The sequence below is a fragment of the Sapajus apella genome, unplaced genomic scaffold (genome assembly GCF_009761245.1).
Source record: "Sapajus apella isolate SASKATOON/1434 unplaced genomic scaffold, GSC_monkey_1.0 scaffold186, whole genome shotgun sequence".
Classification (NCBI taxonomy): domain Eukaryota; kingdom Metazoa; phylum Chordata; class Mammalia; order Primates; family Cebidae; genus Sapajus; species Sapajus apella.
The window spans coordinates 19,683-47,394 of record NW_022437126.1 but is presented as its reverse complement, the minus strand read 5'-3'; the positions used below and the strand labels follow the sequence as shown (position 1 = coordinate 47,394).

Sequence of the window (27,712 nt, the reverse complement as noted above, 5' to 3'; positions counted from 1 at the left end):
GTTTTAATACTAATACTGCAATTTGGGGGAAAAGAAAAAATATTTTTAAAAAACAGAAAAGTTATCTTTAAAATCTAAAAAATTTAAACTATTGTTTTAAAAGCCTTACACAGGCCAGGTGCCCCTGTAATCCCAGCTATTTAAAATAAAACATTTAATTAAGGAGGGAGGCTGAGGCAGGAGACTGGCTTGAACCCAGGAGGTGGAAATTGCATTGAGCTGAGATCATGCCACTGCACTCTAGCCTGGCAACAGAGTGAGACTCATCTGAAAACAAAACAAAAAAAGCCTTACATAGTTCACAGCTATCAGCCCACACACTAAGCAAGTTATCTGTGAGTGGGTAGAAGTGGTTATTCTGGAGCGGTTTCTATAACTCTGTTTACATTAAAAGGGACAGAAGAGTGTAAGGCTGCGTTGTTGCCCTGACAAGGTCCCACTTACTATAAAGTGCAGTCTTAGCTCTCCTTGAGTTAACTTGTGTTGAGGTATTTCTTCTTTTGAAAATACGAATTTTTCTAGTTCTTTAGCAGGAGAGGTGGTATTCTCCTGTCTTTTTTGATGAGGGGTTCAGATGTTACATTACCCCTCATTTCTTCCTTCAGGAGAGGACGGCCTTAGCGTGCTGAAGACGAATTAAATCGTCAGCACTGAAAGACCAATTCTTGTGAACAGCATAGAACACTTCATCTTGTTCCATCCTTGATAAAGCCTAAGAATGTCAAATAGAAAAGAGGTACAATTTTAAAAAGAGTTCCAACCTTTTACCAGTCACCACTGATGGTAAGCCACACATGCAGACTCCTTCAGATAGTTCAGCTACAGCTACTTTGGCTGAGGTTTACACTGCCAACTTCTGGCAGCTTACTTAGGTCATCTCCTTTCAGGGCTAGAATTAGATTGCTGGAGCAAACGGGAACTTGCTTTATTAAGTTACTTAAAACTTGGGCTCCCAAAAATGTCACAGTATTGTCACAGGCTTCTAACAGTATCATCTGTTACCTGTGCACTTGTGCCTTAAAAATAACGAATGCATAATTTTGCGAAAAGTTAGTTTATTAATCTATTCAAATTCTACCCAATCTGTAAGTTATTATATACTCAGAAAATTTTAACCAGGCAGGCATGTGCTGGATTGTATTGAAATGTCAACAAAGTCTAATGATTAATCATCAAAAGGCACCACTTTTATGCTTAGGGTAGAAAATTGTATTATTTTAAAATACTTCCATGATGCCACAGAACATGCCTATGTTAAATGTTCATCCATGTCAGCTGTGAGTAATTTTGCTGTGTACTTACCAAAAGTCACAAACCATAAAAATTACTTTGTCCCATAAAAGTTATCATTTCCAGTAAAATCCCATGTACTTCCTGCAGCCGGTACTTGAGGCACGCGGCTTAGGCACTAATGGTTTGTCTAACACACCCATGGGACTGACTGCACTGTGGTACACACAGTAGAAAATGACAGAAATTTGCTAACTGAGTACTAAAAAGTAGTCAAGAGTGGTAAGTGCATTATGTATGTAGACATCGTTAGAAGTACAATGGCAAGAAATCATTTCTGTATGATTATTTGCAAGGGCAAAAGTTCAAAATGTTCAAATTCATTAAGAATGAATTTAATTTGATTAAAACATTCTGAATTATGGCCACAAAAGAGATAATATCTATAATTTTCAAAAAACATGACTCTTTATAAAAACCATAAAAGATACAGGAAATAGAATGTTAAAAGGTTAATAAGCTCTTCAGTATGTTAGTTAATTTCAAAGCTTTCCATTTTTCTAATCACTACTTAATATGACCTAGTCATAAATGGTGACACTGGTGTTTGACTGAAAACCCACTTAGTAACTTCGTAGCCTTACCTGCAGATCCCATGCTCTTTCTCTGTCAAGAAGGTAATGTGGCAAACCCAGGCCATGCCTGAATGCCAAGGCACGAAGACAGAAGTAGTATCTGGTATAAACGCTTACAGACACATTGGTATTAGATTTAATTAGCTCTGAGAAGTACATTTGCAACTCATTCCTGGGGAAGCAGAAACACAACAAAACCAACACAGGATGATATTAGTTCACTGGGCTATCTTCAAAAACATTATTCTTATGTAAGGAATGTGGTAAAGCTATCATGTGCTCTAGTTTATTAGAATTCATTAAATAACTCACACTGGACAGAACCTGATCGAGTGAAGAAATACAAGAAAGCATGCAACTTTCCCAGTCCTCTTTGAAAACTCAGAAAAAACTTGTACTGAAAACGAAACATGAATGTAAAAAATGTGTTAATAAACTTGATTTTCCCCTATGCTTTCAAAGACATATTCACATTTAATATGGAGAAAAATGACTTAATCTTAAGAAACATGGTAAAGCCTTCAGCTTTTTTATTTCTTTGAAAACATGAAAGGATTCAATGGAGAAATTCCTTATAAATACAAACATGTGGTAAGGTCTTCAGTTGTTCCAGTTCCACATGAAGATAAGAACTCATTTCTGAAATAAAACCTATGCATGTATAGAATGTAGAAATGCCTCCATTTACATGATGTTTGCTCCAAGACCTATGAAAATACACACCGTAGATAGGCCTTATAAATATAAGAAAGCACATTGGGTTGGAACCCTGGTAGATTACCAAATACAGAAAAGTTAACAGTTTTAAGAATTTCTTCAACATCGATGTGAAAACTTTCCCTAGAGGGAAATCCTACTAATGTTTATAAATTGAAAAGCCTGATGCAAATTGATTCTTATATAACCTCCAAAATGTACATAAGTAAATGTTATCCTTCTTCTGTTTTGTTTCTCAGTGATTCTTCATTTGAAAGGGTCTCTGTACTTACTTCCGCTTCTTTTGCAAGAAAACACTGAGGTTACAATTTTGTAGATACCCTTTAAACAATACTATATGCATTTAATAGGCAGTATTTTTTTGTTAAGTCAGTTAACAAAACTTTTCTCTAGTTATTTAAAAATATCACACTGAGCTACTAGAATGCCTCCAAATTCTGTTTTGAAACACATGCAGGTGGGTTCCTACACTAATGGCCAAACAGGACACAGCTGCTTGCAGTCCATTCTGCATCCAGCACCCCAAGTTTGGGATGAGGAGAAAGGTGACAGCCTCCTCTGTACTTGTGCAGCTGACTTGGGGCTCATTCTTGAGTGTCCATTGCACAACTCAGACTTCATGCTCACTCCCAAGGCACCGCAGTAGTGATCAGATGACAGAAATGATGGATGCCACTTATCAGCTGTCACTATTACAGGCCAGGAATACTCTTTACACTTCCAACGGTAGAAAGATCAGAGAGAGACATCTTGGCTAAACTAAACTCATTTTATGAGATGCTTTCTGTTAGAGCGCCAGCCTTACACAATATTTCTCCTGACTTGAGTTAGAAATGAAACTCCAAGGTGCGCAGCATCTGTCACCACTGGCCACAACAGAATGTGGGGATGAGTTGAATGCACTGAGAGGGGAACAGGCTGGAAGCAGCCCTCTGCCACATGATTATTCAGCTGTCCTGGCCAAAGGTTTTGTTTTTGTTTTTTTGAAACAGGGTGTTGCTGCTCTGTCATCCAGGCTAAAGTAAAGTGGCTTGATTCTAGCTCACGGTAGACTCAACCTCCCAGGCTCAAGTAACCCATGCACCTAAGCCTTTCAAGGCTTGGAACTATAGGCTCATGCCACTTAGCTGGGTGATTTTTAAAAATTCTTTTTGTAGAGATGGGGTCTCACATTTTGCCCAGGCTGGTGTTAAACTCCTGTGATCAAGTGGATACTCCCACCTTGGCCTCCCAAAGTGCTGCTACTACAGGCATGAGCCACTGTATTCAGCACTTGGTCAAACGTTTAAATAAATACAAAACTAGAGTAATCTTACCACTCCCATAGTAATCAATGTAAAGACTTAATTGTGTAAAAACAATAGCTCAACAACACATTTGGTTTCTTGCTTTTAAAGTTTCAATGTTTTATCCACTGGCTAAGTCAAGAAACGCTTGAAGTTCTCCAGTATGGAAAGCAGTTAGGATATAAGCAGATATGTGGTTTTCTCATTGGTTTCACTGAAAACCCAGCTGAAACTACTTCCAACATTAATTTCCTATTCATATAACCACAAAGCTATGATGGGAATGTAAATCAGATATTTGAATAATCAGCTGACCAGGATTTAATTTACTATAGGAATATATGCACTTCATAATCTCTTTTGTGTATTTCCATAAACATATTTTAACTATGTAAAATATGGGATTTCATAGAATGGTCTTGTTTATTAATACTAGTTATTGAAGAAAATAATTATCCCTACAGGATATATATCTTCTTAGTTTTTCTTGTTTTTTAAATGGCTGAATAACATACCCTTTACAAGCACAGCAAATTTTCTGACCAGAAACTACTCAGTTTAACTTAACATGTATGTGTGTGTGTGTATATGTGTATATATGTAAGTTGTTTATCAATAATGTTTTTAAATTTTATTTCAATAGTTTTTGAGGAACAGGTGGTTTTGGTTACATGGATAATTTCTTTAGGAGTGACATCGGAGCTTCTGGTTCACCTGCCACTTGAGCAGTGTACCCAATATGTAATCTTTTATCCATCCCTTCCAACCACCCTCCCCTAGTCCCCAAAGACCATTGTATCATTTTATGACTTTGGATCCTTGTGGAGAATACATGATATTTGGTTTTCCATTCCTGAGTTACTTCACTTAGAATAACGGCCTCCAGCTCCATCCAAGTTGCTGTAAAGGCCATTATTTCATTCTGTTTTATGGCTCAGCAGTATTCCATGGTATACATATTCCACATTTTCTTTGCCCATTAATTGATGGGCATTGAGGCTGGTTCCACATTTTTACAACTGCAAACTGTGCTGCTATCAACATGCATGTGCATTTGTCTTTTTCATATGACTTCTTTTCCTTTGGGTAGATACCCAGTGTGAGATAGCTGGATTGAATGGCAGTACTGTTTTCCACAGTAGCTGTACTAGTTTACATTCCCATCAGCAGTGTCAGTGTTCCCTTTTTACCAATCAATACCAGCATAAATGATATTTTGATTTTTTAATTATGGTCCATTCTTGCAGGAATAAGGTGGTATTACATTGTAGTTTTAATTTGCATTTCCCTGATAATTAGTGATGTTTCTGAAGAAAAATACATTCTAACAAGACTAACAGATGTTGAAAGTTTAAAGAAAAATCTGATAGACACTAATTTTTAAAAGTTTAGATTTACAGTCAAAAAGAGACCATTATAAATAATCAACAGCAGGGGGAGAAGATAAATGTCCATTAAACACTTTGTTGTAATGTTTTTTAATCTCCAAAGATCGTGAACAAAACTCCTGTTCAGAGCATAGCTCCTGATGCTTCTGCGTTCACAAACGGCACTATGTAGAACCAGTCATCTTGGGGCTGGCCTCTGTCTCACTGCCTCTGGAGCTCATATCTGGGGAAACCCTCACATTTCCCTGTGCATTCTCTGACCTTGGAACTAGAGCTAGAGCCCCACAAGATTAGCTGCAGGTCTTGAGATCAATTTAACTGCCACTATAGTGGAGCTAAGTGTCCATAATTACAAATTTTGCTCCCTTCAAGAAACCAGTTTACAAGCTGGGTGCAGTGGCTCATGCCTGTAATCCCAGCACTTTGGGAGGCTAAGATGGGTGGATCATCTGAGGTCGGGAGTTCGAGACCAGCATGACCCATGGAGAAACAACATGGAGAAACCCCTGAAGGGGGAAATTAAATAATAACAATAGTAATCTGTAATTGCTACATAATAAAGTTTAATCTATTGTGTTCAATATAAAACCTAACGCCCAGCTCTGCTTGAAATTAACTAACTCCCTGTAAAATCTACCCTATCTACTCTCCCCATTTTCTCAGCAAAGTTCCTAGGCATCTCAAGACTCCCATTTTTCTTGCAGACCAGCTGCAAGGTCACAGGGTAATATAACACCCAAAGAATGTGCAGTGTGTTTCTCAAAATGCGTTTTTCAAATGTAACGTACATCACGAGACATGTCACAAGTTAACTGTTCTTTGCTCTGGCTTCTGTAAACCTGTTAGCTGCTATGTCATCCCGGGTGTATAACAAATCAAGCCCTGTCTTTGTTAGGCTCTCAGCCTAGGGATGCAAATCCTCCGAGCTGGTGGCCTCTGTAATAAAATCCTCCTGTTTCACCCATTGGTCTCTCCAATCTCCTGAACATGGTGTAACACCCCATCTCTACTAATAATAGAAAATTAGCCAGGCGTGGTGGCACATGCCTGTAATCCCAGTTACTCAGGAGGTTGAGGCAGGAGAAATGCTTGAACCCAGGAGGCAGAGGTTGCGGTGAGCCAAGATCACACCATTGCACGTTGTTGCCTAGGCAACAAGAGCAAACTCCATCTCACACACACACAAAAAGATAAGAAACCAGTTTACAGATTGATGACAGTAGTGATTAAGAGAACTTTAGTTTCTGCAACTTTCAAATGACATTTATTTTCTGTTAAATCCTTTATTAAAATGGCTACTAGCAATATCACCATGACAACTCAGTTTATACTATTAGCAAAGTGGTAACTTAGCAGCCATTTGAACAGCAACCAACTGTCACTAGTCTCTTCTTGGTTACAAGAAGCCTCATTTCAATTGTAAATATAGACTGTGTTAATTCTAAATGAAAGTCTTCAAAAAATTTTGGGGGGTATATTGTAGGTGTACATATTTATGGGGAATATAAAATTATTTGATACAGGTCTATAATGTGTAATAATCACAGTAGGGTAAATGGAAAATCCATCACACCTCAAGCATGTATCCTTTTATTTATTTATTTTTTTTATAAATCATTCAATTACACTCTTTTAGTTACTGTAAAATGTACAATTCAATAATTCGTGGCTGTTGTCACCCTGTTGTGCTATCAAATACTAGATGTGGCCGGGCGCGGTGGCTCAAGCCTGTAATCCCAGCACTTTGGGAGGCCGAGGCGGGTGGATCACGAGGTCAAGAGATCGAGACCATCCTGGTCAACATGGTGAAACCCCGTCTCTACTAAAAATACAAAAAATCAGCTGGGCATGGTGGCACGTGCCTGTAATCCCAGCTACTTAGGAGGCTGAGGCAGGAGAATTGCCTGAACCCGGGAGGCGGAGGTTGCGGTGAGCCGAGATCGCGCCATTGCACTCCAGCCTGGGTAACGAGAGCGAAACTCCGTCCCAAAAAAAAAAAAAAAAATACTAGATGTTATTTATTCTTTCTAACCAAATGTGTGCACCTATTAACCATCACCCCTTACCCCTCTCATCCTCCATACTACTTTCACCAGCAGCCGCAAACAATTCTCCTGCTCTCTATCTTCATGAGTTAAACTGTTTAAATTTTTAGTTCCCACAAATAAGCGAGAATAGGTGCTTTGGCTTTTAGTGTCTGGCTTATTTCACTTAAACTTTCCATCCATGTTGTTGCAAATAACAGGATCTCATTCTCTTTTATGGTTGAAGAGTGCTCCATTGTGTATATGAACCATTTTCTTTAGCCACTCATCTGTTGATGAATACTCTGAATGCTTCCAAATCTTGGCTGCTGTGAATAGTGCTGCAACATACATGAGAGTGCAGGTACCTCTCTGATACACTGATTTCCTTTCTTTTGGGTATATACCCAGCAGCCAGATTCCTGGATCATATGTTGGCTCTATTTTTAGTTCTGAGGACCTCCAAACTGTTCTCCATAGTGGTTGTGTTTAAATTACATTCCCACTGACAGCGTACAAGGGTCACCTTTTCTCTAAATCCTCGCTGGCATTTGTTATTGCCTGTTTTTAGAATAAGAGCCATTTTAAGTATGGTGAGATGATCTCTCATTGTAATTTTGATTTGCATTTCTCTGAAGATCAACGACATTGATGTTGAGTATCTTTTCACATACCTGTTTACCATTGGTATTTATTAAGGAGTTTTCAAACAGGTCTCACTTTGTTAATCAGGTTGGAGTGCAGTGGCAGAATCACAGTTCACTGCAGCCTTGACCTAGCAGGCTCAGGTAATTTTCACACCCAAGCCTCCTAAACAGCTAAAATTACAGGCACATGCCACCAAGCCTGCCTAATGTGTCCTCTTTTCAGAAATGTCTATTCAGATATTTTGCCGATTTTAAAAATCAGATTTTTTTTTTCTATGGAGTTATTTGAGCTCCTTAAGTATTCTGGTAATTAATTCCTTGTCAGATAGTTTTCAAATACCTTCCCCGATTCTGTGGGTTGTTGCTTCACTCTGTTCACTGTTTCCTTTGCTGTGCAGAAGTTTTTTAACTTGATGTGACCTAGTTTGCCCATTTTTGCTTTGGTTGCCTGTGCTTATAAAATGTCATGCAAGAAATATTTGCCCAGTCCAATATCGTGGAGTTTTCCCAATGTTTTATTTTATTTTCCTATTTGAGATATTAGATTTAAATCTATTTTTAGTTTTTTGAAAGACAGAGATGCTGCATTGCCCAGGTAGCCTCGAACTCCTGCGCTCAAGCCATTCTCCCATCTTGGCCTCCCAAAGTGCCAGGATTACAAGTGTGAGACGCCGCGTCCAGCCAAGATTTGCATCTTTAATCCATTTTGATTTGATTTTTGTATAAGGTAAGAAATAGAGGCCTGGTTTCATTCTTCTGCATATGGATGTCCAGTTTTCCCAGCACCACTTACTGACGAGACTGTCATTACCACATTGCATGTGCTCGGCACCTTCTTAGAAATGAGTTCACTGCAGATGTATGAATTGGTTTCTGGGTTTTCTATTCTGTTCCATGGGTCTATGTGTCTGTTTTTAATCACAGTGCCATGCTGTTCTGGTTACTATAGGTGTAGAGGGTAATTTGAAATTAGATAATGTAATTCCTCCAGGTTTGTGTGTTGCCTATACATTTTAGGATTCATTTTTTAATTTCTATTTCTGTGAAAAATGTCATTGGTTTTTGAAGAATTGTGGAGGTTCCACATTGGTGGTCTGAGATCAGACCTGAAGGAACTCTCTAGATTAGGGGACAGAGACTCGCTTCTTCCCTTACTTTCCCACAAATGAAGTCTGTCTCTCTGTGCTAGGCTGCCTGGAGCTGGGAGAGGATTGATACAAGCACCCCTGTGGCCATGACCTCTGGGACAGCACTAGGTCTGTCCAGACGGCACTAGGTCTGAAGGCGACACAGCTCTGCGACTGCACAAGGTCCACTGTTACAACTACCCGCTGCCATCTATGTCACTCAAGGCTCCAGGGCTCTACAATCAGCAGGTAGTGAAGCCAGCCAGGCCTCTGACCTTTCCTTAAGTGCAGTTAAGTTCCCCTGGTCCCTGGATGGGTTCAGAGGTGCTGTCTGGGAGCCAGGGGTGGAGTCATAAACCTTAGACTCCACCTGAGGTGGGGGTCTGAATGGGACCTGAAATGGGAGTCTCTACCTGGTATTCTGTTCTACCATGGCTGAGCTGGTACTGAATCCACCAGACAAATCCCTTTCCACTCTTCCCTCTCTTTTCCCCAGGCAGAGTAGTCTGTTCCCACTCAAAACATCGTAGCAGTCCCATGGGGATCAGTGTTAGGTCACCACTGATGTTCATTTAATGCCCAAGGGCTCTCAGTGAGCTTGTGAGTGCTGCCTGCCCTGGAACTCACTCTTCAGGGCAGTGGGCTCCCCTCTGGCCCAGGGTAGGTCCAGAGATGCCATCAAAGGGCCAAGGCCTGGATCATGGACTCCTACAGCTCACTTGGTGCTCTTCTCACTTTAGCTGAGCTGGCATCTAAGCTCAAGAAAAATCCTCTTTACTCTTCCCTCAGCATTTATCAAGCAGAGGGGGTCTCTCCTCATAGCCACTACAGCTGGGAATGTGCTGGGTTGCACCTGAAGCCAACATATCTCTCAGTCTCACTCCAGGCCCATAGCATGTACTGCCTGCTCACCAACGATGATTCTTCAGGGCCCAAGGGCTCTTTCATTAGAAAGTGATGAATCCTGCCATTACTGAGTCCTTCCCTCTAAGGTAGCAGGTTCCCTTCTGGCCCAGAGTTTGTCTGGAGATGTTATCCTGAAGCTGGGACCTGAAATGGGGGTCTCATGACTCTGACCAGTGCCCTCTCCTACTGTGGCTGAGTGAGTATCCAAGTTGCAAGACAAAGTTCTCTTTCCTATTTCCTCCCCTCAAGTGGAAGAAAGAAGTCTTTGTCAAAACTACTAGCTGCACTGCTCAGGGTTGGAGGAGGGGTGGGCCCCCAAACACGCTGGCTCCAAGAGCAGCACAGCACTCGGACTTGCCTAAGAGTTGCGGTCCTTGGGACCTAGACAGCCTTTCAGGTTTATTAAGGACCCCAGACTATTTTATCCCACAGCAGCCAGGCTTTCACAACTCAAGTTCCAACCATAGGGATGAACAATTCCCCTATGGTTGGGGCTAGTCTAAATGTTTTTTCTGTGACTGGGCACTGGGTGGGTTCAGCTTTGTTTTGCTTTCTGCTATGACGAGGCAGCACTGAGCTCAGGCAAAGTCCCACAGCTGCTGGGCTCTCCCTTCCCGAAGCATGTAGCCTCTCTCCCTGCCACAGGTTCACAGTGGTGGCATCAACAATTCAAGACTGTCTTTTCTATGCTGTTCAGTGCCTCTTTCAGTGATATGACATAAAACCACGTCATACGAACACTTAAATAATTGTCAGTTCTTATGGAGGTGCTTTTTTATTTAGATAGTTGCTAAAGTTGTTATTCCTATGGGGAGCACAATTGGCAGAGACTTCTATTTGTGACTGCATACACCCTGAAAACAGTCTTATCTGGAGTAATAGGCAAATGCAAAAACAAACAAACAAACAAAAAACAAAAACCTCTTGCCATTGCCTGAGGATCTTCATCTTCATATGCTTCATATACTTCTATGTCATCAAGAGGTGTTCCTTCAGATTTTCCTAAGTGTCATGCACAAAGCCATTCTCGCTGTTTAGTGGACACTGTGAGAGCCTGTGCTGGAAATGCCTCCCTGGCTCACCCTACCAGCCAGCCCCAAGACCCTTTCCTTCACAGCAGTCATGAGGCCAGACTGAAAGAAAGACCCATGAAGCTCCTGTTTCAGTGCCATGTTGCCACTTGTGAGCAATCCCATGACTCAGCAAGATTTCTTGCATTCTCATAGGTAACTCGGGGACCCCCAAGTGCTGCTGTGGTTGCATTAATGCCCCAGGAACCTCCTGAGTGTGGTGAGCACTGGGTGATGCCCCAGCAATGTTTCTCAGACTGCCTGAGGGGAACACTGGAACTTCTAACTCATCAGCCCTGTGATGCAACACTCCTAATGGGGAGAGGACAGGGGCACAGGGAGCTGTGGCTATTCTGTATCTCAAGGTTTCTATAAAATGGATCTTCAGAGAAAAGCGGGAGAACACCAGCAAACACAAATACACAATGTATGACTCAGGGTGAAGCTATACTTCACAATGCAGAGGCCCCAGATCTGTCAATGGGCAAACAATCATTTCGAAGGCCAGACATGTGCTTCTCACAAAGAGACTGGAACTTGCAGATAGCTTGTAAAAAGCCATAAGAAAATTTACTGTACTATTATGTTTCTCATAGTACACTGGTAAGATATTTGCCAAAAACATTCACCAGAAAAATACTTTTCCATTTATGAGATTATTACAACAGCAATTTACCAAGACCTACCAATGAATAGTGAAAAATATGAACTGTTCTTCTAAAGCTGCGGAGAAAGAGTATGTCGTATTTATGCCCATTCTTATTATCTGCATAATGTAATCTTTCAAAGTATTTCTTCAAGTGTTTAAGTTTAAGGGAGCAAATAAAGTATTCAAAAATGGTTCAAAAGTTCACAGAAACTGTACAAACTCACATGTCTTCAACTGTAATGTTCTCAAAGAGCTTGCAGAAGTCCTCATTGCATACAGCCTCATTGCACGCAACCCTGAGGACAAGAAGAATGGCTCCGAAGATAATCCTCTTCCAGTTGGCTGGACAGATGCTGATATAAGCATACTTTACAAGTCTTTTTATGTATACCTGCAAAACAGAGCACTGGTCTTTGATTTAACTCAGTTTAAGTGCTGTGATAAGAACTCTTATGAAAAACCAGAATACTTCTGGTTTTGACCGGAAAGTAAATGCATTTTATTCTTATGTTCTGCAGAGACTTTGTTTCATCAGGTTAAGCAAGGGGCCATATCACAACCATAGCCCAAATATTTCTGCTACCTACTCTGCCCAGCAGGGTAGATTAACACATCCAAGGAACAATGAACTGAGGGCAGTAGCTCCCAATCACAACATACATGAGAATTGCCTGGGAATACACCCTGGGACTCAGCTTAGACCTACAATGGCACTCATTCCTGCCCATCAACCAGATGGTTTTGTTACTGCTCCCCATTCCAAGCCCTCCACATGCCTTGGATTTGTGCATACTGTGTGTGCATGTGTGCACTGAAGTGTGGGGGAAGAAATCAGAAATCCCTCCTGCTGCCTTTAATAGCAATTGTTCTGTAATGAGAAACGCAAGACAACATTTTAAGCCATAATGATAATTCGACTCAAATGTGTGTATTTGCTTTCATAAGTTTCTCTTAAAGTTCTGAGATAATTTCAGAAACCTACTTTCATTTAAAAACAGGACCATACTAGCCGGGCGCGGTGGCTCAAGCCTGTAATCCCAGCACTTTGGGAGGCCGAGGCGGGTGGATCACGAGGTCAAGAGATCGAGACCATCCTGGTCAACATGGTGAAACCCCGTCTCTACTAAAAAAAAATACAAAAAAATCAGCTGGGCATGGTGGCGCGTGCCTGTAGTCCCAGCTACTCAGGAGGCTGAGGCAGGAGAATTGCCTGAACCCAGGAGGCGGAGGTTGCGGTGAGCCGAGATCGCGCCATTGCACTCCAGCCTGGGTAACAAGAGCGAAACTCCGTCCCCAAAAAAAAAAAAAAAAAAAAAAAAAAAAAAACAGGACCATACTACTCCGTTTACAAGATCAATTTTTTTTTTTTTTTTTTGAAAGTAAAGCCCTGCTCTGTTGCCTAGGTTGGAGAGTACACTGACTTGATCTGAGGTCACTGCAACCTCTGCCTCCTGAGTTCAAGCAATTCTCCTGCCTCAGTCTCCAGAGTGGCTGGGACTACAGGGGCGTGCCAACATGCCTGGCTAATTTTTGTATTTTTGGTAGAGAACAGGGTTTAACCATATTGGCCAGGCTGCTCTATAAGACCAATTTCTAAAGATGCTTTATAAATAGAAAGTATCTTACCAAACTTAAGATTGCTATGTCGGCCCCTAGACTTTTGGCATTAAACAGCGTCCGCATAAATTCGAAAATCATTTTGGGTGTAGGATCATAAATAAAGTACTCTTCCAGAACCTCTTCTTGCTGAAAAAAGAAAGGATGCAATATAAGTATCCATTGAAGAGACAACCTGAAGTGCCCTTAAGACAGCAGTGTTCACATTTATGCCCATGTATAATTTACAATAATTTTGATTGGTGAGATGTCTTTCTGTGGGATCTTAAAATACTGTAATGATTTAATACTCATCAATAGTCACTTAAAAATAATATGAGCTAAAGTTCAGAACTTTTTAATTCTTTTTTACTCTTTGCCCCACATAATTCTATCCAAATGTAAGCTACTCTTAGGCTTTAATGTCTTACTGATTGTATGTCATTCTCTTCAATAAACTTTGAGAAAATACAGCTTCCTGTAACCATAAGGGTCTAAGCCTACACTGTTATATACAATAGTCACTAGCCACATGTGGCTATTATGTACTTGAGAAAGTACATTTTTAAATTTTTATACTATGTAAATTGATTTAAACTTAAATTATTTTTAACTCTCTTCATAAAAGTCATGCTTCTGTGTTAAAAGTCTTTACATATGCTCATATTGCTTGATGCTACTAATAACTGTCTTTCAAAAGATACATTTTCTGTTATTTGGATAGTATATTTACTCGTACTAGCTCACTAACTAAACAGAGCTGCAGATCAGTTCTTATTCCAACACATTTTTTTTTACAACGCCTAAGATGACTAAATGCAACATGAAATGGGGAAGATTTAAAGATGGCTTTGACTTCAGCATGAAACAAATACAAGTCTATGATAAAAATACAACCTCAATCAAAGTGTCACTTACGGTAAATGGATACAAACGTTCATCAAATATGTCCAAAGTTCTATCTGCATCTCTATAAAATAAGAATGTGCATTACTTCAAAAACTGTTAATATCTTAGTATAATATCTGTTTAGTATAATAATGCCTCCTATGTGCTTTGGTGTTTACTTCACCAAAGCAAACAGTTTTTACAAATTCTTCTCCCGGATCTTGCCCTACAGAAGGTTTCCCAACCTCTTCTTCCTCAGCACATCATGTCCTGTACTGTGAAGTCTTTTTCACAATAACCAGTCAGAACTGCCTATAGGTATTGACCCTCCCTAACAGGCAATGGCAATAAACCAAACATATTTTCATTCTTCTTAACCACACATTGAAACACAAGAATATTTTACAAAGCAGTAGTGGTGGACAATAAAGTCTTTAGAACTTTAATAAATGTAAATGTGATTCTGATTTCCTAGCTTCCTTTCTTTTTAGTCTTCTGTAGTATGCTTTCATGAAGTATTTATTTATTTTCTGTTATTTGAATTAAAAACTCATCTGCCTTTTTATTTTAAAAGAGGCTAGTCTTTGATTAACTTTAAACTTTGTAAAACTAATGTATTGTGCCTGTGTGATAAACCAGTGGTTCTCCAAATGTGCTCTGTGGACCTTTGGGGGTCCCAAAGACCCTTTCTGAGAAGGCCTAAGAGGTCAACACTGTTGTTTTTTTTTTTTTCTGAGATGGAGTTTCACCCTTGTTGCCCAGGCTGGAGTGCAATGGTGGGATCTTGGCTTACTGCAGCCTCTGCCTCCCAGGTTCAGGTGATTCTCCTGCCTCAGCCTCCTGAGTAGCTGGGATTATAGGCAACTACCACCATGCTCAGCTAATTTTTGTATTTTTAGTAGAAATGGGGTTTCACTACGCTAGCAAGGCTGATCTTGAACTCCTGACCTCAGGTGATCCACCTGCCTGACCTCCCAAAGTGCTGGGACTACAGGCCTGAGCCACCATGTCTGTTGGACACTGTTCTGATAATCATACTAATTTAACCTGAGAAAGTTGATTTTAAATTAAGAAAGTAATGCAAAGACACTGACTGCTTTTTCATAGACACTTGCCATGTATAAAAGCAAAAGTGGATAAAGCTGCTGGTTTCTCAGCCTAAATCAAGTCAGGGGTACCAATTACACTAGTAGTAATTCTATTCTTTATTCTCCCTTACAGTTAAAAAACAGCCTAAAGTACTTAAGAATGTCTTTGTTGAGGCGGTAAAAATTAATGGTGTTACTGAATCTTGACATGTCTCTTTAATATTCTGAATCAGTGGAAAGCTAACAAGAAGCACTTCTGCTCGCTGCAGTACAGTTGTGTTTTTTAAAAAATCATGATTTAATTGTGAGCTGAACAATCACTTTTGTCACAGAAAATCATTTTTATTTAAAAGTACTACTGTGGGCCACGTGCAGTGGCTCATGCCTGTAATCCCAGCACTTTGAGAGGCTGAGGCAGGTTGATCACGAGATCAAGAGATCGAGACCATCCTGGTCAACATGGTGAAACCCTGTCTCTACTAAAAATACAAAAAATTAGCTGGGCATGGTGGCGCACACCTGTAGTCCCAGCTACTCGAGAGGCTGAGGCAGCAGAATTGCTTGAACCCAGCAGGCGGAGGTTGCAGTGAGCAGAGATCGTGCCATTGCACTCCAGCCTGGGTAATGAGAGCGAAACTCTGTCTCAAAAAAAAAGTACTGTGCTGGTGCAATGGCTCACACCTGTAAAATCCAAACACTTTGGGAGGCCAAAGCAGGCAGATCGCTTGAGCTCCTTCAGAAGTTCAACAGTAGCCTGGGCAGCATGGTGAAACTCTGTCTCTACCAAAAATACACAAAAATTAGCCAGGCGTGGTGCCACACATCCGTGGTCCCAGCTACACAGGAGTCTGAAGTGAGAGAATTGCTTCAGCTGAGATCATGCCAATGTACTACAGCCAATTGACAGAGTGAGACTCAGTGTAAAAAAAAAGGACAACTATCATTCTCAAAAATAAATTAACTGAGGTTGTCACTTCAAGGAAAATAAACATTTGTTCCCATTGATAAATTAAGCTTTCCTGAGGACTTTGAAAATCTTGTTCCTTCTACTGTAGGCTTGACAGCTTTTCAACACTTAAAGACTTTTAAAATAATATTGGTGGTTAAAAGTAAGTTTTGACACAATAAAACATAAACCAATATATTCCAAATAACGAATGCATAATATTATAAATGCAAGTATGGGGGAAAAGATCCATTTACTATGCAAGACAGATTAGTGAGTACTGATAAAATAAATTTATTAATATGTATAATACCACTGCAACTAATTTTAAAAAGTAGCACTTGTGAAGTTTTAACTTATTATTAAACACCCACAACTGTCTCAAAGCTTTAAAAATGCACCTTTTACCAACTACATATTTGCATGAGATTAGGTCATGTCATTGCTTCCCCCTTTTTTACTACAGGCATGCACTATCATGCCCAGCTATTTTTTTTGTATTTTTAGTAGAGATGGGTTTCACCATGGTGGTCAGGCTGGTCTCAACCGTTTGACCTCAAATGATCTGCCTGCCTTGGCCTCCCACAAAGTGCTGGGATTACAGGTGCCTCCCACCACACCTGGCCATCTTATTGCTTCTTTAAAGCAAATTGCAAAGAAAGACCTAGAGAATCCAGTTGTCTTCTATTAAGCACAACATTAGAGGTTTTCAATAATATAAATACATGACACACTTTTTATTCAATTTTTTGTTGCAGAAAAGGTATTTTCTCATTAAAAATATTATGTTAACAATATTGTTCTCAAGGAGTATTTTCTGTTGTCACAACCTGGGTCATGGGTTAGTACTGACATCTACTTGGTACAGGCCATCAGTGCTGCTAAACTTTCTGCAATGCACAGGACAGTCCTCATGACAAAGCGTTATCTAGATCAAGATATCAACAGATATCAAGATATCTAAACTAAAAATAGATTTTGAAAAAAAAAATCTCAATTTTATAGTTCTATGACAGTAAATATCAATATAATCAATATAAACACATACTCTTTGAGATTCCCAATCATTTAAGAATTAAAAGTCTTAAGGACCAAGGAAAACACAAATAATTTGCTTGGATATTTTCCTAGGCCCAGTGGAGCCCATGATGTCTAGAACTGTGACCTAAAGAGCTTGATAGCTCGCAAAGTAATTAGCCAGAATAACAAGACAGTTTTTTAAAAAGCTCACCTTGTCTTTATATGATAATGTATCTCCAAAGCGATACTGTGGAAGGAAAAACATTCATAACAATAGATGTTATCATTTGTTAGGTCTGAAGATGTCTTTTTAAAAGGATGTGGCAGAAACTCTCCTAACAGTCCTGAAATTTAAACCTTCTAGTTCAGAACAGTACCATAAGGGCACTTTCTTGTTTTCATTTTTTGGGTTTTAGCAAAAATATGAGAACAAAAATGCAAGACAATACAATACACTGTTAGAAAATGTGTTTCTGTTGATGATTATAATATATAAATAATAACATATTTCCCTGTTATATGTTCTTCTACCCACAAAACCCTTCATCACATGCAATTTATTTTATGTATTTATTTATTGTTTGACCCAGAGTCTTGCTCTGTTGTCCAGAGCAATCTTGGCTCACCACAACCTCCACCTGCCGAGTTCAAGCAATTCTCATGCCTCAGCCTCCCAAGTAGCTGAGACTACAGGTTTGTGCCACTATGCCCAGCTAATTTTTGTATTTTTAGTGGGGACGGTGTTTTGCCGTGATGGTCAGGTTGGTCTCAAACTCCTGGCCTCAAGCAATCTGCCTGCCTCAGTCTCCCAAAGTGCTGGGATTACAGCTTGAGCCACCACACCCTGCCTCATGCAATTTATATCTATGTGTACATATGTTTAAATTTCACCATACAGTAGTGGTTTCTTTTTTAAGATGTTAGGCCCTGCATTTTAGTTTAGTTCACTATCTCCTACTCACCCATTTTTTAAATTATTTCCCAAAAAATGCATAACATAATGAAAGTGCTTTATAACAAATAAAATTATTTGAAATTGCTTTTGCATAATTATTAGAAAATGTGTTGGTAAACATAAGCTCACATGACATCAATGATAGTTACAGCAATCCTAAAATAAGCAGTGCTAACAAGGCAGTGTAATATCAATGGCAGGTATCTTCAATTAGTTTAACTGAAATATTTATGAACAGATACAACTCTTCCGATATATGTAACTGTATTCCTAAGTTACCCACTGTTGCTGTGTATCAGAAAACAAGAGGTTCTCTTACATAAGTTATGTGCTTCCATTTGCCCTCAGTATCTACAATGAGGCTCGAAATAACTGAGGGAAGGCAAATCTCAATTTTAGTAATAGGTTGATACAATATTAGCACTTTTTTAAAAGCCTGTAACATTAGCAGTTAAGATGGATACGTCTATAGTGCTTCAAGTAGTTTTCATCTCTGAAATAATTTTAAAATCATAGAATTTGAAGTTATATGCTGGAAAGGACCAATGACCTTACATGACATTTAATCCAACACTCATTTTACAGGTCAGGGAAACAAATCTTAAAACTGACTTGCCCAAGGTCCCACCAAATAGCAGCACTTTCTTGCCCTAAACTCAAATCAGGTAGTGGTTCTCAAATTTTGCTGCACATTAAAATCACCTAAGAACCTTTAATAACTGCCTCATTTTCAGTAATTAACATTGGGTATAACTTTGGGCATCAGGGTTGTTGTTAAAAGTTTCCCAGGTGATTTCAATGTGCAGCAAAATTTGAAATGATCGCCTTGGGGTGAAAATCAGAATCTTCTGGGATGCTTTTCTTCACATAAAGATGCTATGTTTTCCTAAAAGGCTTCTCAGTGCCTGGAGATAGAGGGAAAGTGGAGATTGGAGGATACATGTATTTGCAGACATGTATTTTGAAGAAAAACATTGCAAAAGTGATCCCAATGAGTTCCACCTATCCCATTGATAACAGTGCACTACTAACTTGTGATGAAAAGTTTTCAAAATATTTTCTTGAAGCCAATTTGCCCTATTAATTTGCTCAATAAACCTCTATTTCACCAAGGGTGAATACACCAAATGATCATTTCTCCAACTTGCTGATGGAAAATTAAAACTTACTTTACTTCCGAAAGTAGACTTCTAAAAATTAGAAGAATGAGGAAAAAAGCATGAAACTTGTTTGAACAAGACTATCTTCAAAGCTACTTTTGAATTCTATGCTAACACATAAAAATCATTTGAATTCAAAAGCAGCCAGGGACTCTAGGCAAAGTAGTTTGTTTGTTTCTATGCTCAAAGATTTAAGAGACAGCCAGGTGCAGTGGCTAATGCCTGTAATCCCAGCACTTTTGGAGGCAGAGGTGGGCAGATCACCCCGAGGTTGAGAGTTCGAGACCAGCCTGACAAACATGGAGAAACTTCAACTCTACAAAAAAAAAAAAAAAAATATATATATATATATATATATACACACACACACACATATATATATGTATATATGTATGTATGTGTATATATATATGTATATATATACACAAAATCAGCTGGGTGTGGTGGTGCATGACTGTAATCTTAGCTACTTGGAAGGCTAAAGCAGAATTGCTTGAACCTGGGAGGTGGAGGCTGTGGTGAGTCAAGATGGTGCCATCGCACTCCAGTCTGGGCAATAAGACAAGAGCAAAACTCTGTCTCATAAAAAAAAAAAAAAAGAAGAAGAAGAAAAGAAAAAGAAAAAAGATTGAAGAGACTTGGCTGACTACAGACATGTAGCGATTACTCAATAGGTCCCAAAGCTCAGCCCCTGAGACAGAGTTTGATTCCAATTTTTGCTGAAACACAATTTCATCTCAACTATTGTTATAAGGGAGGGAGGAAAGTGACATTATTATGAGTGTAAACCTGCCATTTTTAATTAAAGTAAAAGTTACTGACAATTGAATTAGCTAAAAAGGCTAGTGCATTCAAAACAAAATTGTTTATAAGCTAGCTAGTTACATTTCTGGAATGAAAAGTAAACTTAAATATAAAGACATTAATATTCTAAATTAGCACTTTCCAAACTGCACTCTAAAAATCAACACTGATAACCAAGGAGATGATAATAATGTACACTGGACAGCCCCTGTGGTGGTGGTGGTGGTGGTTGTCCCTTTTAAAAAATAAACTTCATCTCAGAGTGCTCTCAAAGTGCATCTTTGTGGCCCATGAGGTGCTCATGCACAATGGGAGAAATTCAAATGCAGACACACTGTGGTGCCAGAGGAGAAAAAGTTGTTCCTTCTTCTAAGACCAATGTCCAAAGTAGCACACATTGACTTAGGCCTGCAACGCATTGAAAAACTAATTTTTCACACAAAAAAGCATTCAATAAAGGGAACCTATCCATCTCATTGCATTCAACATTGTCTTAAGGCATAAAGGCATCAAATAAATAGCAACACTTTTTCTGAAATTGCTTATTTGCTAACAGATTTTTCCTTCCACCATGATGTAGAAGATGAAAAGAGAAATTGATACTTAACATTTAGAATCTGGTATCAATATACAGTTCACTCCAATTTCTTAAACTGATTGACGAGGACAACCAAATGGCTGAAATAATTTTAATTTGTCCTTTGGCAAGTATAGTTGTACTCACGATTTTAGTGTCATTGTAAAATGAGGGCGGCTGGCTGTGCTGTCATCCAGAAAAATTGTTGAGCATGAATTGAATTTGGAAGCAAAATGCTCAGTAGATATCTAAAGAGGAAGGGAAGGGTAAGGTAAACTTATCAAAGCGTATTTTCTTTTTCTCGGTTAAAATGTCAAATGACAAAGCACTAAGATATTTCTTACACTCCATGAACTGCCTAAGTGTGGTATCACGTGCACTCTATAGAAAAACCACTGGAGGCTCTTAACTTCCAGAGATGATATTGAGATATGGGTTAGAAAATGCTGCTCTTAATATGGTACCTGTCAACAAACCTAACAAGGATTTTATGAATTCTCTTTATAAATAATGAATTTGGCAGGACAAATTCTAGGCATGTTTTTAAACTATTTATAATTTTTTTCCTTTTTCTGAGACAGGGTCTCACTTTGTTGCCCAGGCTGGAGGGCAGTGGTGCAATGATGGTTAACTGCAGCCTCAAACTCCTGAGCTCAGGCAATCCTCTGCCTCAGCCGCCTGAGTAGGTAAAACTAAAGGCTTATGCCACCATGTCTGGCTAATTTATTTGACCATTTTGTAGAGATGAGGTCTTGCTATGTTGACCAGGCTAAAAATAAACAAATCTTAATTAACTTAAATATTTCTAACAATGTGAGCATTCATGAAAACAGCTCCATCTATGTTGTGAAGTAATGGGATAATATGACAGTGTATAAAGTTTGAATGAAAATATCAAACAAGACCTTAGAAGAGAACTGTAATATGCTTATTACAGATACATCACTAAAAAATTGTCTGGGTTAATATCATTAATGATATTGAAATTAAACTTTGATTTACACTTAAATATAGGTCCTAAATTTGGATTAAATATAATAGATTGATCACAGATTTATTTCCTCTACCTCTAGACATCTCAGCCACAAAATAAAGGTTACACACAGGACCAGGAGAGAAGGTTGACAAGAGAAAATTTTTAATAAATGCTGAGACATAAAAAGTAGATAAAGGAGTGGCAAATAACACAGAAGCACAACTATGATGCCTACAGAAAGTGACTGGAGGCTGGGCGGGGCAGCTCACGCCTATAATCCTACCACTTTGGGAGGCCGAGGAATTCAAGACCAGCCTGGCCAAGATGGTGAAACCCCATCACTACTGAAAATACACCAATCAGCTGGGTGTGATGGCAGGTGCCTGCAAACCCAGCTACTCAGGAGGCTGAGGCAGAGAATTGCTTGAACCCAGGAGGCAGAGGTTGCAGTGAGCTGAGATCTCACCACTGCACTCCAGCCCAGGTGACAAACCAAGACTCCGTCTCAATAAAAAGAGAAAGCGACTGGAACAGAAGCGAGGAGTTTGTCTTGCAGAACTAAAGGCGGGCTGTGAACTTAGAGGCAAATAGCACTTTGAAAAGTAGTGCAAAATGTTAAACAAAGCCAGTAAGATCAGTTGAAAATCTGTGGTTAGAGACCCACGTCCACTTGTTCTCCCATCTGATAAGAAACTTAGATGTGTGTTCCCTGGATATACCAAATCTGAGATTTTCTGGCTCCCAACTACCATAGATTAAACCTGAGATATGAAGAAAACTATACACCAAAAATGGAACTCCAAATTTCTTCCCTAACTCTGCTTTTGGAAAGCAAGTAGCCAGGCAGAAACTTGGGAGAATCTTCTCAAGAAACTGAACTGTCTCGAATAAAGATCCCCAGACAATACACTGAGGTCCTCCAAATGAGAAGCTAGTTTCTTCCACAACCTCACACTGAGTGTAATCAGTTAACAGAAGTCCTGCTTCCAAATAAAGCAAGCAAGCCAGGGACCACCACACATTAGAGAAAAGCCTCCAACAAGAGAGATCTAAACAACACACACACACAAAATTCATGGGACCAGTCAAAATCAAGAGCAAAACTTTTTAAAAATGTTAAAAAGTTTAACATTTTAAAAGATATATAAAGTTCAACAGATATAGCATATCCCAGAAGTAGAATAAAAAGACAAACTGAAAAAAATTGAAGGAGAAAAATTGGAAACCAATGCAGGTCTACTGGTCTAAGCAGTCTAGTGTCTGAGTAACAAGACTATCAGAAAAAAAGTAACAGAGAAAATAAAAAACATTCTCAAAAAGAGATAGTCTGCAGACTTAGTAGCCTCAGTATAATGAAAAGATCCCCCACCAAGCTGTTATTATGAAATTTCAGAATCTCAGAGACAGAAAAGCTCCGAAAAAGCTTCCAAAAATACATAAAACCAGGTTATAAATAATGTGCCACGCAATGGCAATAGATTCAAGAACACTGTGATGAGAGCACAATTGCAGAATATCTTCAGAACAATAAAATTTAGATTCAACCTAGAAGTTTCCTCTCTATCAAGGAAGAAGGATTTTAAGACTGGTCAAATCTCTGAACATCTCTGCCCAGGAAAGTGTGCTTAAGTACAACTAGAGAGGATAACAGGACAGAAGGAAACACAGAATCTAGGACTCAGGCGATCCCACACAAGGTGACAGTTACGTGAGATCCCAAAAGATTTTCAAGAGATAGCACAGATAGTCTAAGACATCAAGCATATCTAGGGAAAGCCACTCTATATTGAAGAAGTATGACAAAAGGCCAAAGAAAGTTGCCCACCACCCGCCAAGAACAAAGAGGAACAGATATGTTTTAGCAGACGGAAAATATCTTTGAAAGGCATGTGATAAATGCTACAATGCTTGGGGGAGGGATCAGCTGTTAGAAAACAGGCAAATGAATATAGTCAGAAAATTAGCTTCATGCTAAAAAGTAATGGATGTGAAATGTAAATTATATGTAAAATATAATTTAACAATAACTATTAAAATTATTTTTCAAATAAAGTGACAGACCATCCAGAGGCTACTTACTGTATTTGGCTGGATAAACCAGCATAGGCTAGGAAAAAAAAGATGATCCAGAAGAAGTGCAGAAGTGCTCAGATTTCAGAACTGTTTCAGAGAAAGGATGAAGGAATATGTAATGCAGAGACACAGTGAAAACAACATACAACTCAGCAGTGAATAATATTTGGATAGTCATAATCTTGTCAGTATTACTGACTTAATTAAAAAGTGTGCTACAATTGAAAGAAACAGAGGGAGAAAAATAAGGTCATGGTGTAGCAAGGAAGGTATGCTTTCACCTGCTCTGACAGAAAGTCAATAGACCATGCTGACAATTAACTTAGCTCTCCTATTTTGGTTATTTCATTAAAAATAAGATTAAATATTTAAAGCAGATCTTTATACCACAACCGACTATTGAAATTTAACTTAAGTGTCAGCAATCCTTAAAAGGCGGGCACACTAAACTGAAGACTTTTTGGGATAAATTTGATAGGAAAGTAGAAGAGATTCAGAAAATCCACAAAACAAGGTCCATACTAACACCACTGGGTCCCCATTATAATTTAAAGGAATGAAGAGAGACATACTTTTACATCAAACTATCAATTTCTCAACTTTTTGACTGTTTACTTACATGGTTTATACCACTGTTTTCTCCTATTTCTTCTGCTAAGAATAAAAGAAAAAAAAAACAACGGTCACTTCTGACACAAATAATATAAAATAAAAGTAGTTGTTAACATCTTACTGACTACTCCTAGGTACAATCACACAGAATTCCATTTAAAAAAATTAATTTCAACAATTTACAATTTAAACTATCTGGCATGATAAATCTCATAAAGTAAAAGGTAAAAACTTAGATTTACTTTTTGACCTAGTTTACTTTCTGTTTTTATTACATACAAGTGAAATAATACTCATGTACAAAAGGGCACAAAAATTAGCCCAGATGAAAAATTTAGCTAATAAAAAAATTTGTTGCATATATGAGCCATGATCCGTTAGTATTCTCCTACTCTGCATTTACACATGGCTTAATTACCAAAATCTAAGAGCTAACAGCTCTAAGAACTACTTCCTGGCCAGGCACCTATCTCTAGATGCACCAGAATCCCTGTAAGCATCTCCAACCACACATAGTGGTCATCTACTAATATGTCGCTACAAACAAAACAAACAAAAACAGGGTCTTTACACAACTGAAAAGTAACCTATCTTAAATTTAATCTTTTGTTTGTTTGTTTGTTCTTTTTTTTTTTTTTTTGATATGGAGGAGTCTCGCTCTGTCACCCAGGCTGGAGTGCAATGGTATGACCTTGGTTCACTGCAACCTCTGCCTTCAGGATTCAAACGATTCTCCTGCCTCAGCCTCTGAGTAGTTGGGATTAGAGGTGCACCCCACCATGCTCGGCTAGTTTTTGTATTTTCAGAAGAGATGGAGTTTCAGCATTTTGGTCAGGCTGGTCTCAAACCCCTGACCTCATGATCCACCCACATCCGCCTCCCAAAGTGCTGGGATTACGGGTGTGAGCCACCGCACCCAGCCAAATTTAAATCTTAAAATAAGTAGAAAAACCTAATTTGGACATGGTGACCACAGCAAAAAAAAAAAAAAAAAAAAAAAAGGCCAGAATAATAAAAGGTCCAAGAGGGCCTTCGGCCATGCTTTGTTTCCTACACTGCCTCTGCTTTTAATGCTGGAAGGGCCTTGGAGGCAAACATTCCTATCACTGAAGTGTGAGGGACATGGAATAGCTTTTCTTTTTTCTGCTTCCATGCTCTCCAGGTGTGAGAAGCCCATGTCTCTGGAAGGAACTGGGAAATACAACTCTGATATGGTTTGGATATGTCTCTCTCTCCAAATTTCATGTTAAAATGGGACCCTTAATGTTGAGGACAGGGCCTAGTGAGAGGTGTTTGGGTAATGGCGGTGGATTCCTTATGAATGGCGTGGTGCCATTCCGATGTAAGAAGCAAATCGTCATTCTGGTATTAAACTAATATGAGGTTTTCTTTTTGTTTGTTTGTTGCAGAAAAGTGATTTATTTATTTAGAGAGAGAGAAACAGGAGAAGAGAGAAAGCTTACACAAGACAGAGTATGTGGAAGAGGGACCCCAGAGGAGAAATCCAAGAGGGGAAAGAGACCTCCACCTATGTGGGATAATATGAGTTTTTCTAAACACTTTTTATAATACATCTGATCAAACAAGAGTTTTCACTCTTTTTTTTGGCAGAAAAAACAGTGTTGTCTCACCATCTGCTTGGCAAGGATTTGCTTCTGAAGGATTGGACTCCAATGACCCATCTATACCGAGAGAAAAGAAAAAAGATGTAATCACTTATAACAATTTATCAACTCATTTATTTGACAAGGAAGCCATTTCACTACCTCCACTTTTATCCATTGGGAAAAGGGACAAAGAATTATACATAAAGATAAATCTAAGACTCCTCCATTACATGACAAATTGTGTTGATAAAAAGATGGTAAAATGTATAAACAAAAAGTTTACATGTTTTCACTAACATGATAACAACTAAAGGAAAGTATATCACATGTTAAAATAACACAAGTGAATATGTGAAAATTTTAAAAATTTAAACCAATATGAGTTTTGCTAAACACTTTCTATGATACACCTCATCAAACAAGAGTTTTCACTCTTTTTCATGGTGGAAAGAACAATGTTGTCTCACCATCTGATTGAGATCTCTTTGATTCTGGATGATCAGAAGGGTTAGACTCCAAAGCCATATCTATATAGAGAGAAAAGAAAAAAGATGTGATCATTATAACAATTTATCAGCTCATTTATTCTACAAGGAGGCCATTTCACTACCTCTACTTTTATTCTTATCCATTGAAATGAATGTATAGACATAAGATGAAGCCAGACAAGGTGGCGCATGCCTGTACTCTCAGCTACTCAGGGGGATGAGATAAGAAAATCCCTCCAACCCAAGTCAGGAATTTAGGCCAGCATGATTAACATAGTGAGATTCTTTTTTATTTAAAAAAAAAAAAAAAAAAAAAAAAAGATTAAATGTTCCCTTTGAGTTGTGTAAAATCAACCTTGCATAAAATAAATCAAGATGGCAATACATTTTAAAAGAGAGGCCTATTTTATAGGCAAAATATAAGATGTATTCTGGAGTTTGAAAAAAAATTTTAAAGTAAATTCAGCATATTTGTCACTTCCATGTCATTCTGAAGACACAGAACCTTAGTTCTGTTAAGCAGTTGTCTTACATACTCATGTGAGATCTCTGCCTTCATTTCTTCATTAGCAATACATATGGAGAACATACACAAGCCTTCTTTGTATTGGAAGGAGCCAAATTAGACATGTATAAACTGCATTGTAATCCTAAAGAATAACAATAAAGAGCCTTTTTTGGGTTCTCCTCCAACACTACCCATCTATGAACTGGTGTGTAAAATCACTCGCAGGCTTAGTTTACACAAGTACTTACACATTTTGTGTATAAAGGATTAATCAATTCATATATTTGTTTATTCAAAATTCTTAAACATCTTGAAAAGTGAGTATAGTACTCCAAGTTAGCAAGTCACACTCATCATGAGTCTTAATTATTCTACCTCTGAAAAAACCTAAGAGCCCAACCAAAATTGTTTTTTGTTTGTTTGTTTTTCACTTTAAGTTCTGAGATACATGTGCAGAACGTGCAGGTTTACATACGTATACATGTGTCATGGTGGTTTGCGGCACCCATAAACACATCATCTAGGTTTTAAACCCCACATGCATTAGGTATTTGTCCTAATGCTCTCCATCCCCTTACACTCCACCCCACCTTGAACTCCCTAGTGTGTGATGTTCCCCTCCCCGTGTCCATGTGTTCTCATTGTTCAACTACCACTTATGAGAGAGAACATGTGAAGTTTGGTTTTCGTTCCTGTGTTAGTTTGCTGAGAATGATGACTTCCAGCTTCTTATGC

At 38.7% G+C, this 27,712-nt stretch overlaps 1 protein-coding gene and 2 long non-coding RNA genes across 4 annotated transcripts; 1 reads left to right on the top strand and 2 right to left on the bottom strand.

Moving 5' to 3' along the window:
- Window positions 1-547: 547 nt before the first annotated feature.
- Window positions 548-2,535, bottom strand: LOC116543312 (cyclin-Y-like protein 2). Its single transcript, XM_032268768.1, has 2 exons — window positions 1,875-2,535; window positions 548-712 (listed from the first exon to the last, which is right to left on the bottom strand). The coding sequence occupies exons 1-2, from the start codon at window positions 2,022-2,024 to the stop codon at window positions 602-604; spliced, it is 261 nt and encodes an 86-aa protein (XP_032124659.1). The 5' UTR covers window positions 2,025-2,535; the 3' UTR covers window positions 548-601.
- Window positions 2,536-4,441: 1,906 nt separating this feature from the next.
- LOC116543295 lies at window positions 4,442-23,899 on the top strand. 2 transcript variants are annotated; one of them, XR_004265533.1, is made up of 3 exons: window positions 4,442-4,452; window positions 20,974-20,979; window positions 23,607-23,899. It is a non-coding gene; the product is annotated as an uncharacterized LOC116543295 (long non-coding RNA). The 2 variants fall into 2 exon arrangements; XR_004265534.1 differs by lacking the exon at window positions 20,974-20,979 and adding an exon at window positions 10,263-10,267.
- LOC116543294 lies at window positions 14,225-26,968 on the bottom strand. Its single transcript, XR_004265532.1, has 3 exons — window positions 26,063-26,968; window positions 20,601-20,608; window positions 14,225-14,237 (listed from the first exon to the last, which is right to left on the bottom strand). It is a non-coding gene; the product is annotated as an uncharacterized LOC116543294 (long non-coding RNA).
- Between the last annotated feature and the right edge of the window lie 744 nt (window positions 26,969-27,712).

What these genes read in the sequence shown, in the direction of transcription:
- LOC116543312 (XM_032268768.1), bottom strand. Translation starts at nt 2,024, where the DNA reads ATGTACTTCTCAGAGCTAATTAAATCTAATACCAATGTGTCTGTAAGC. An exon ending in AAAGAGCATGGGATCTGCAG is followed by an intron (nt 713 to 1,874) that starts GTAAGGCTACGA and finishes TGACATTCTTAG; the next exon opens with GCTTTATCAAGGATGGAACA.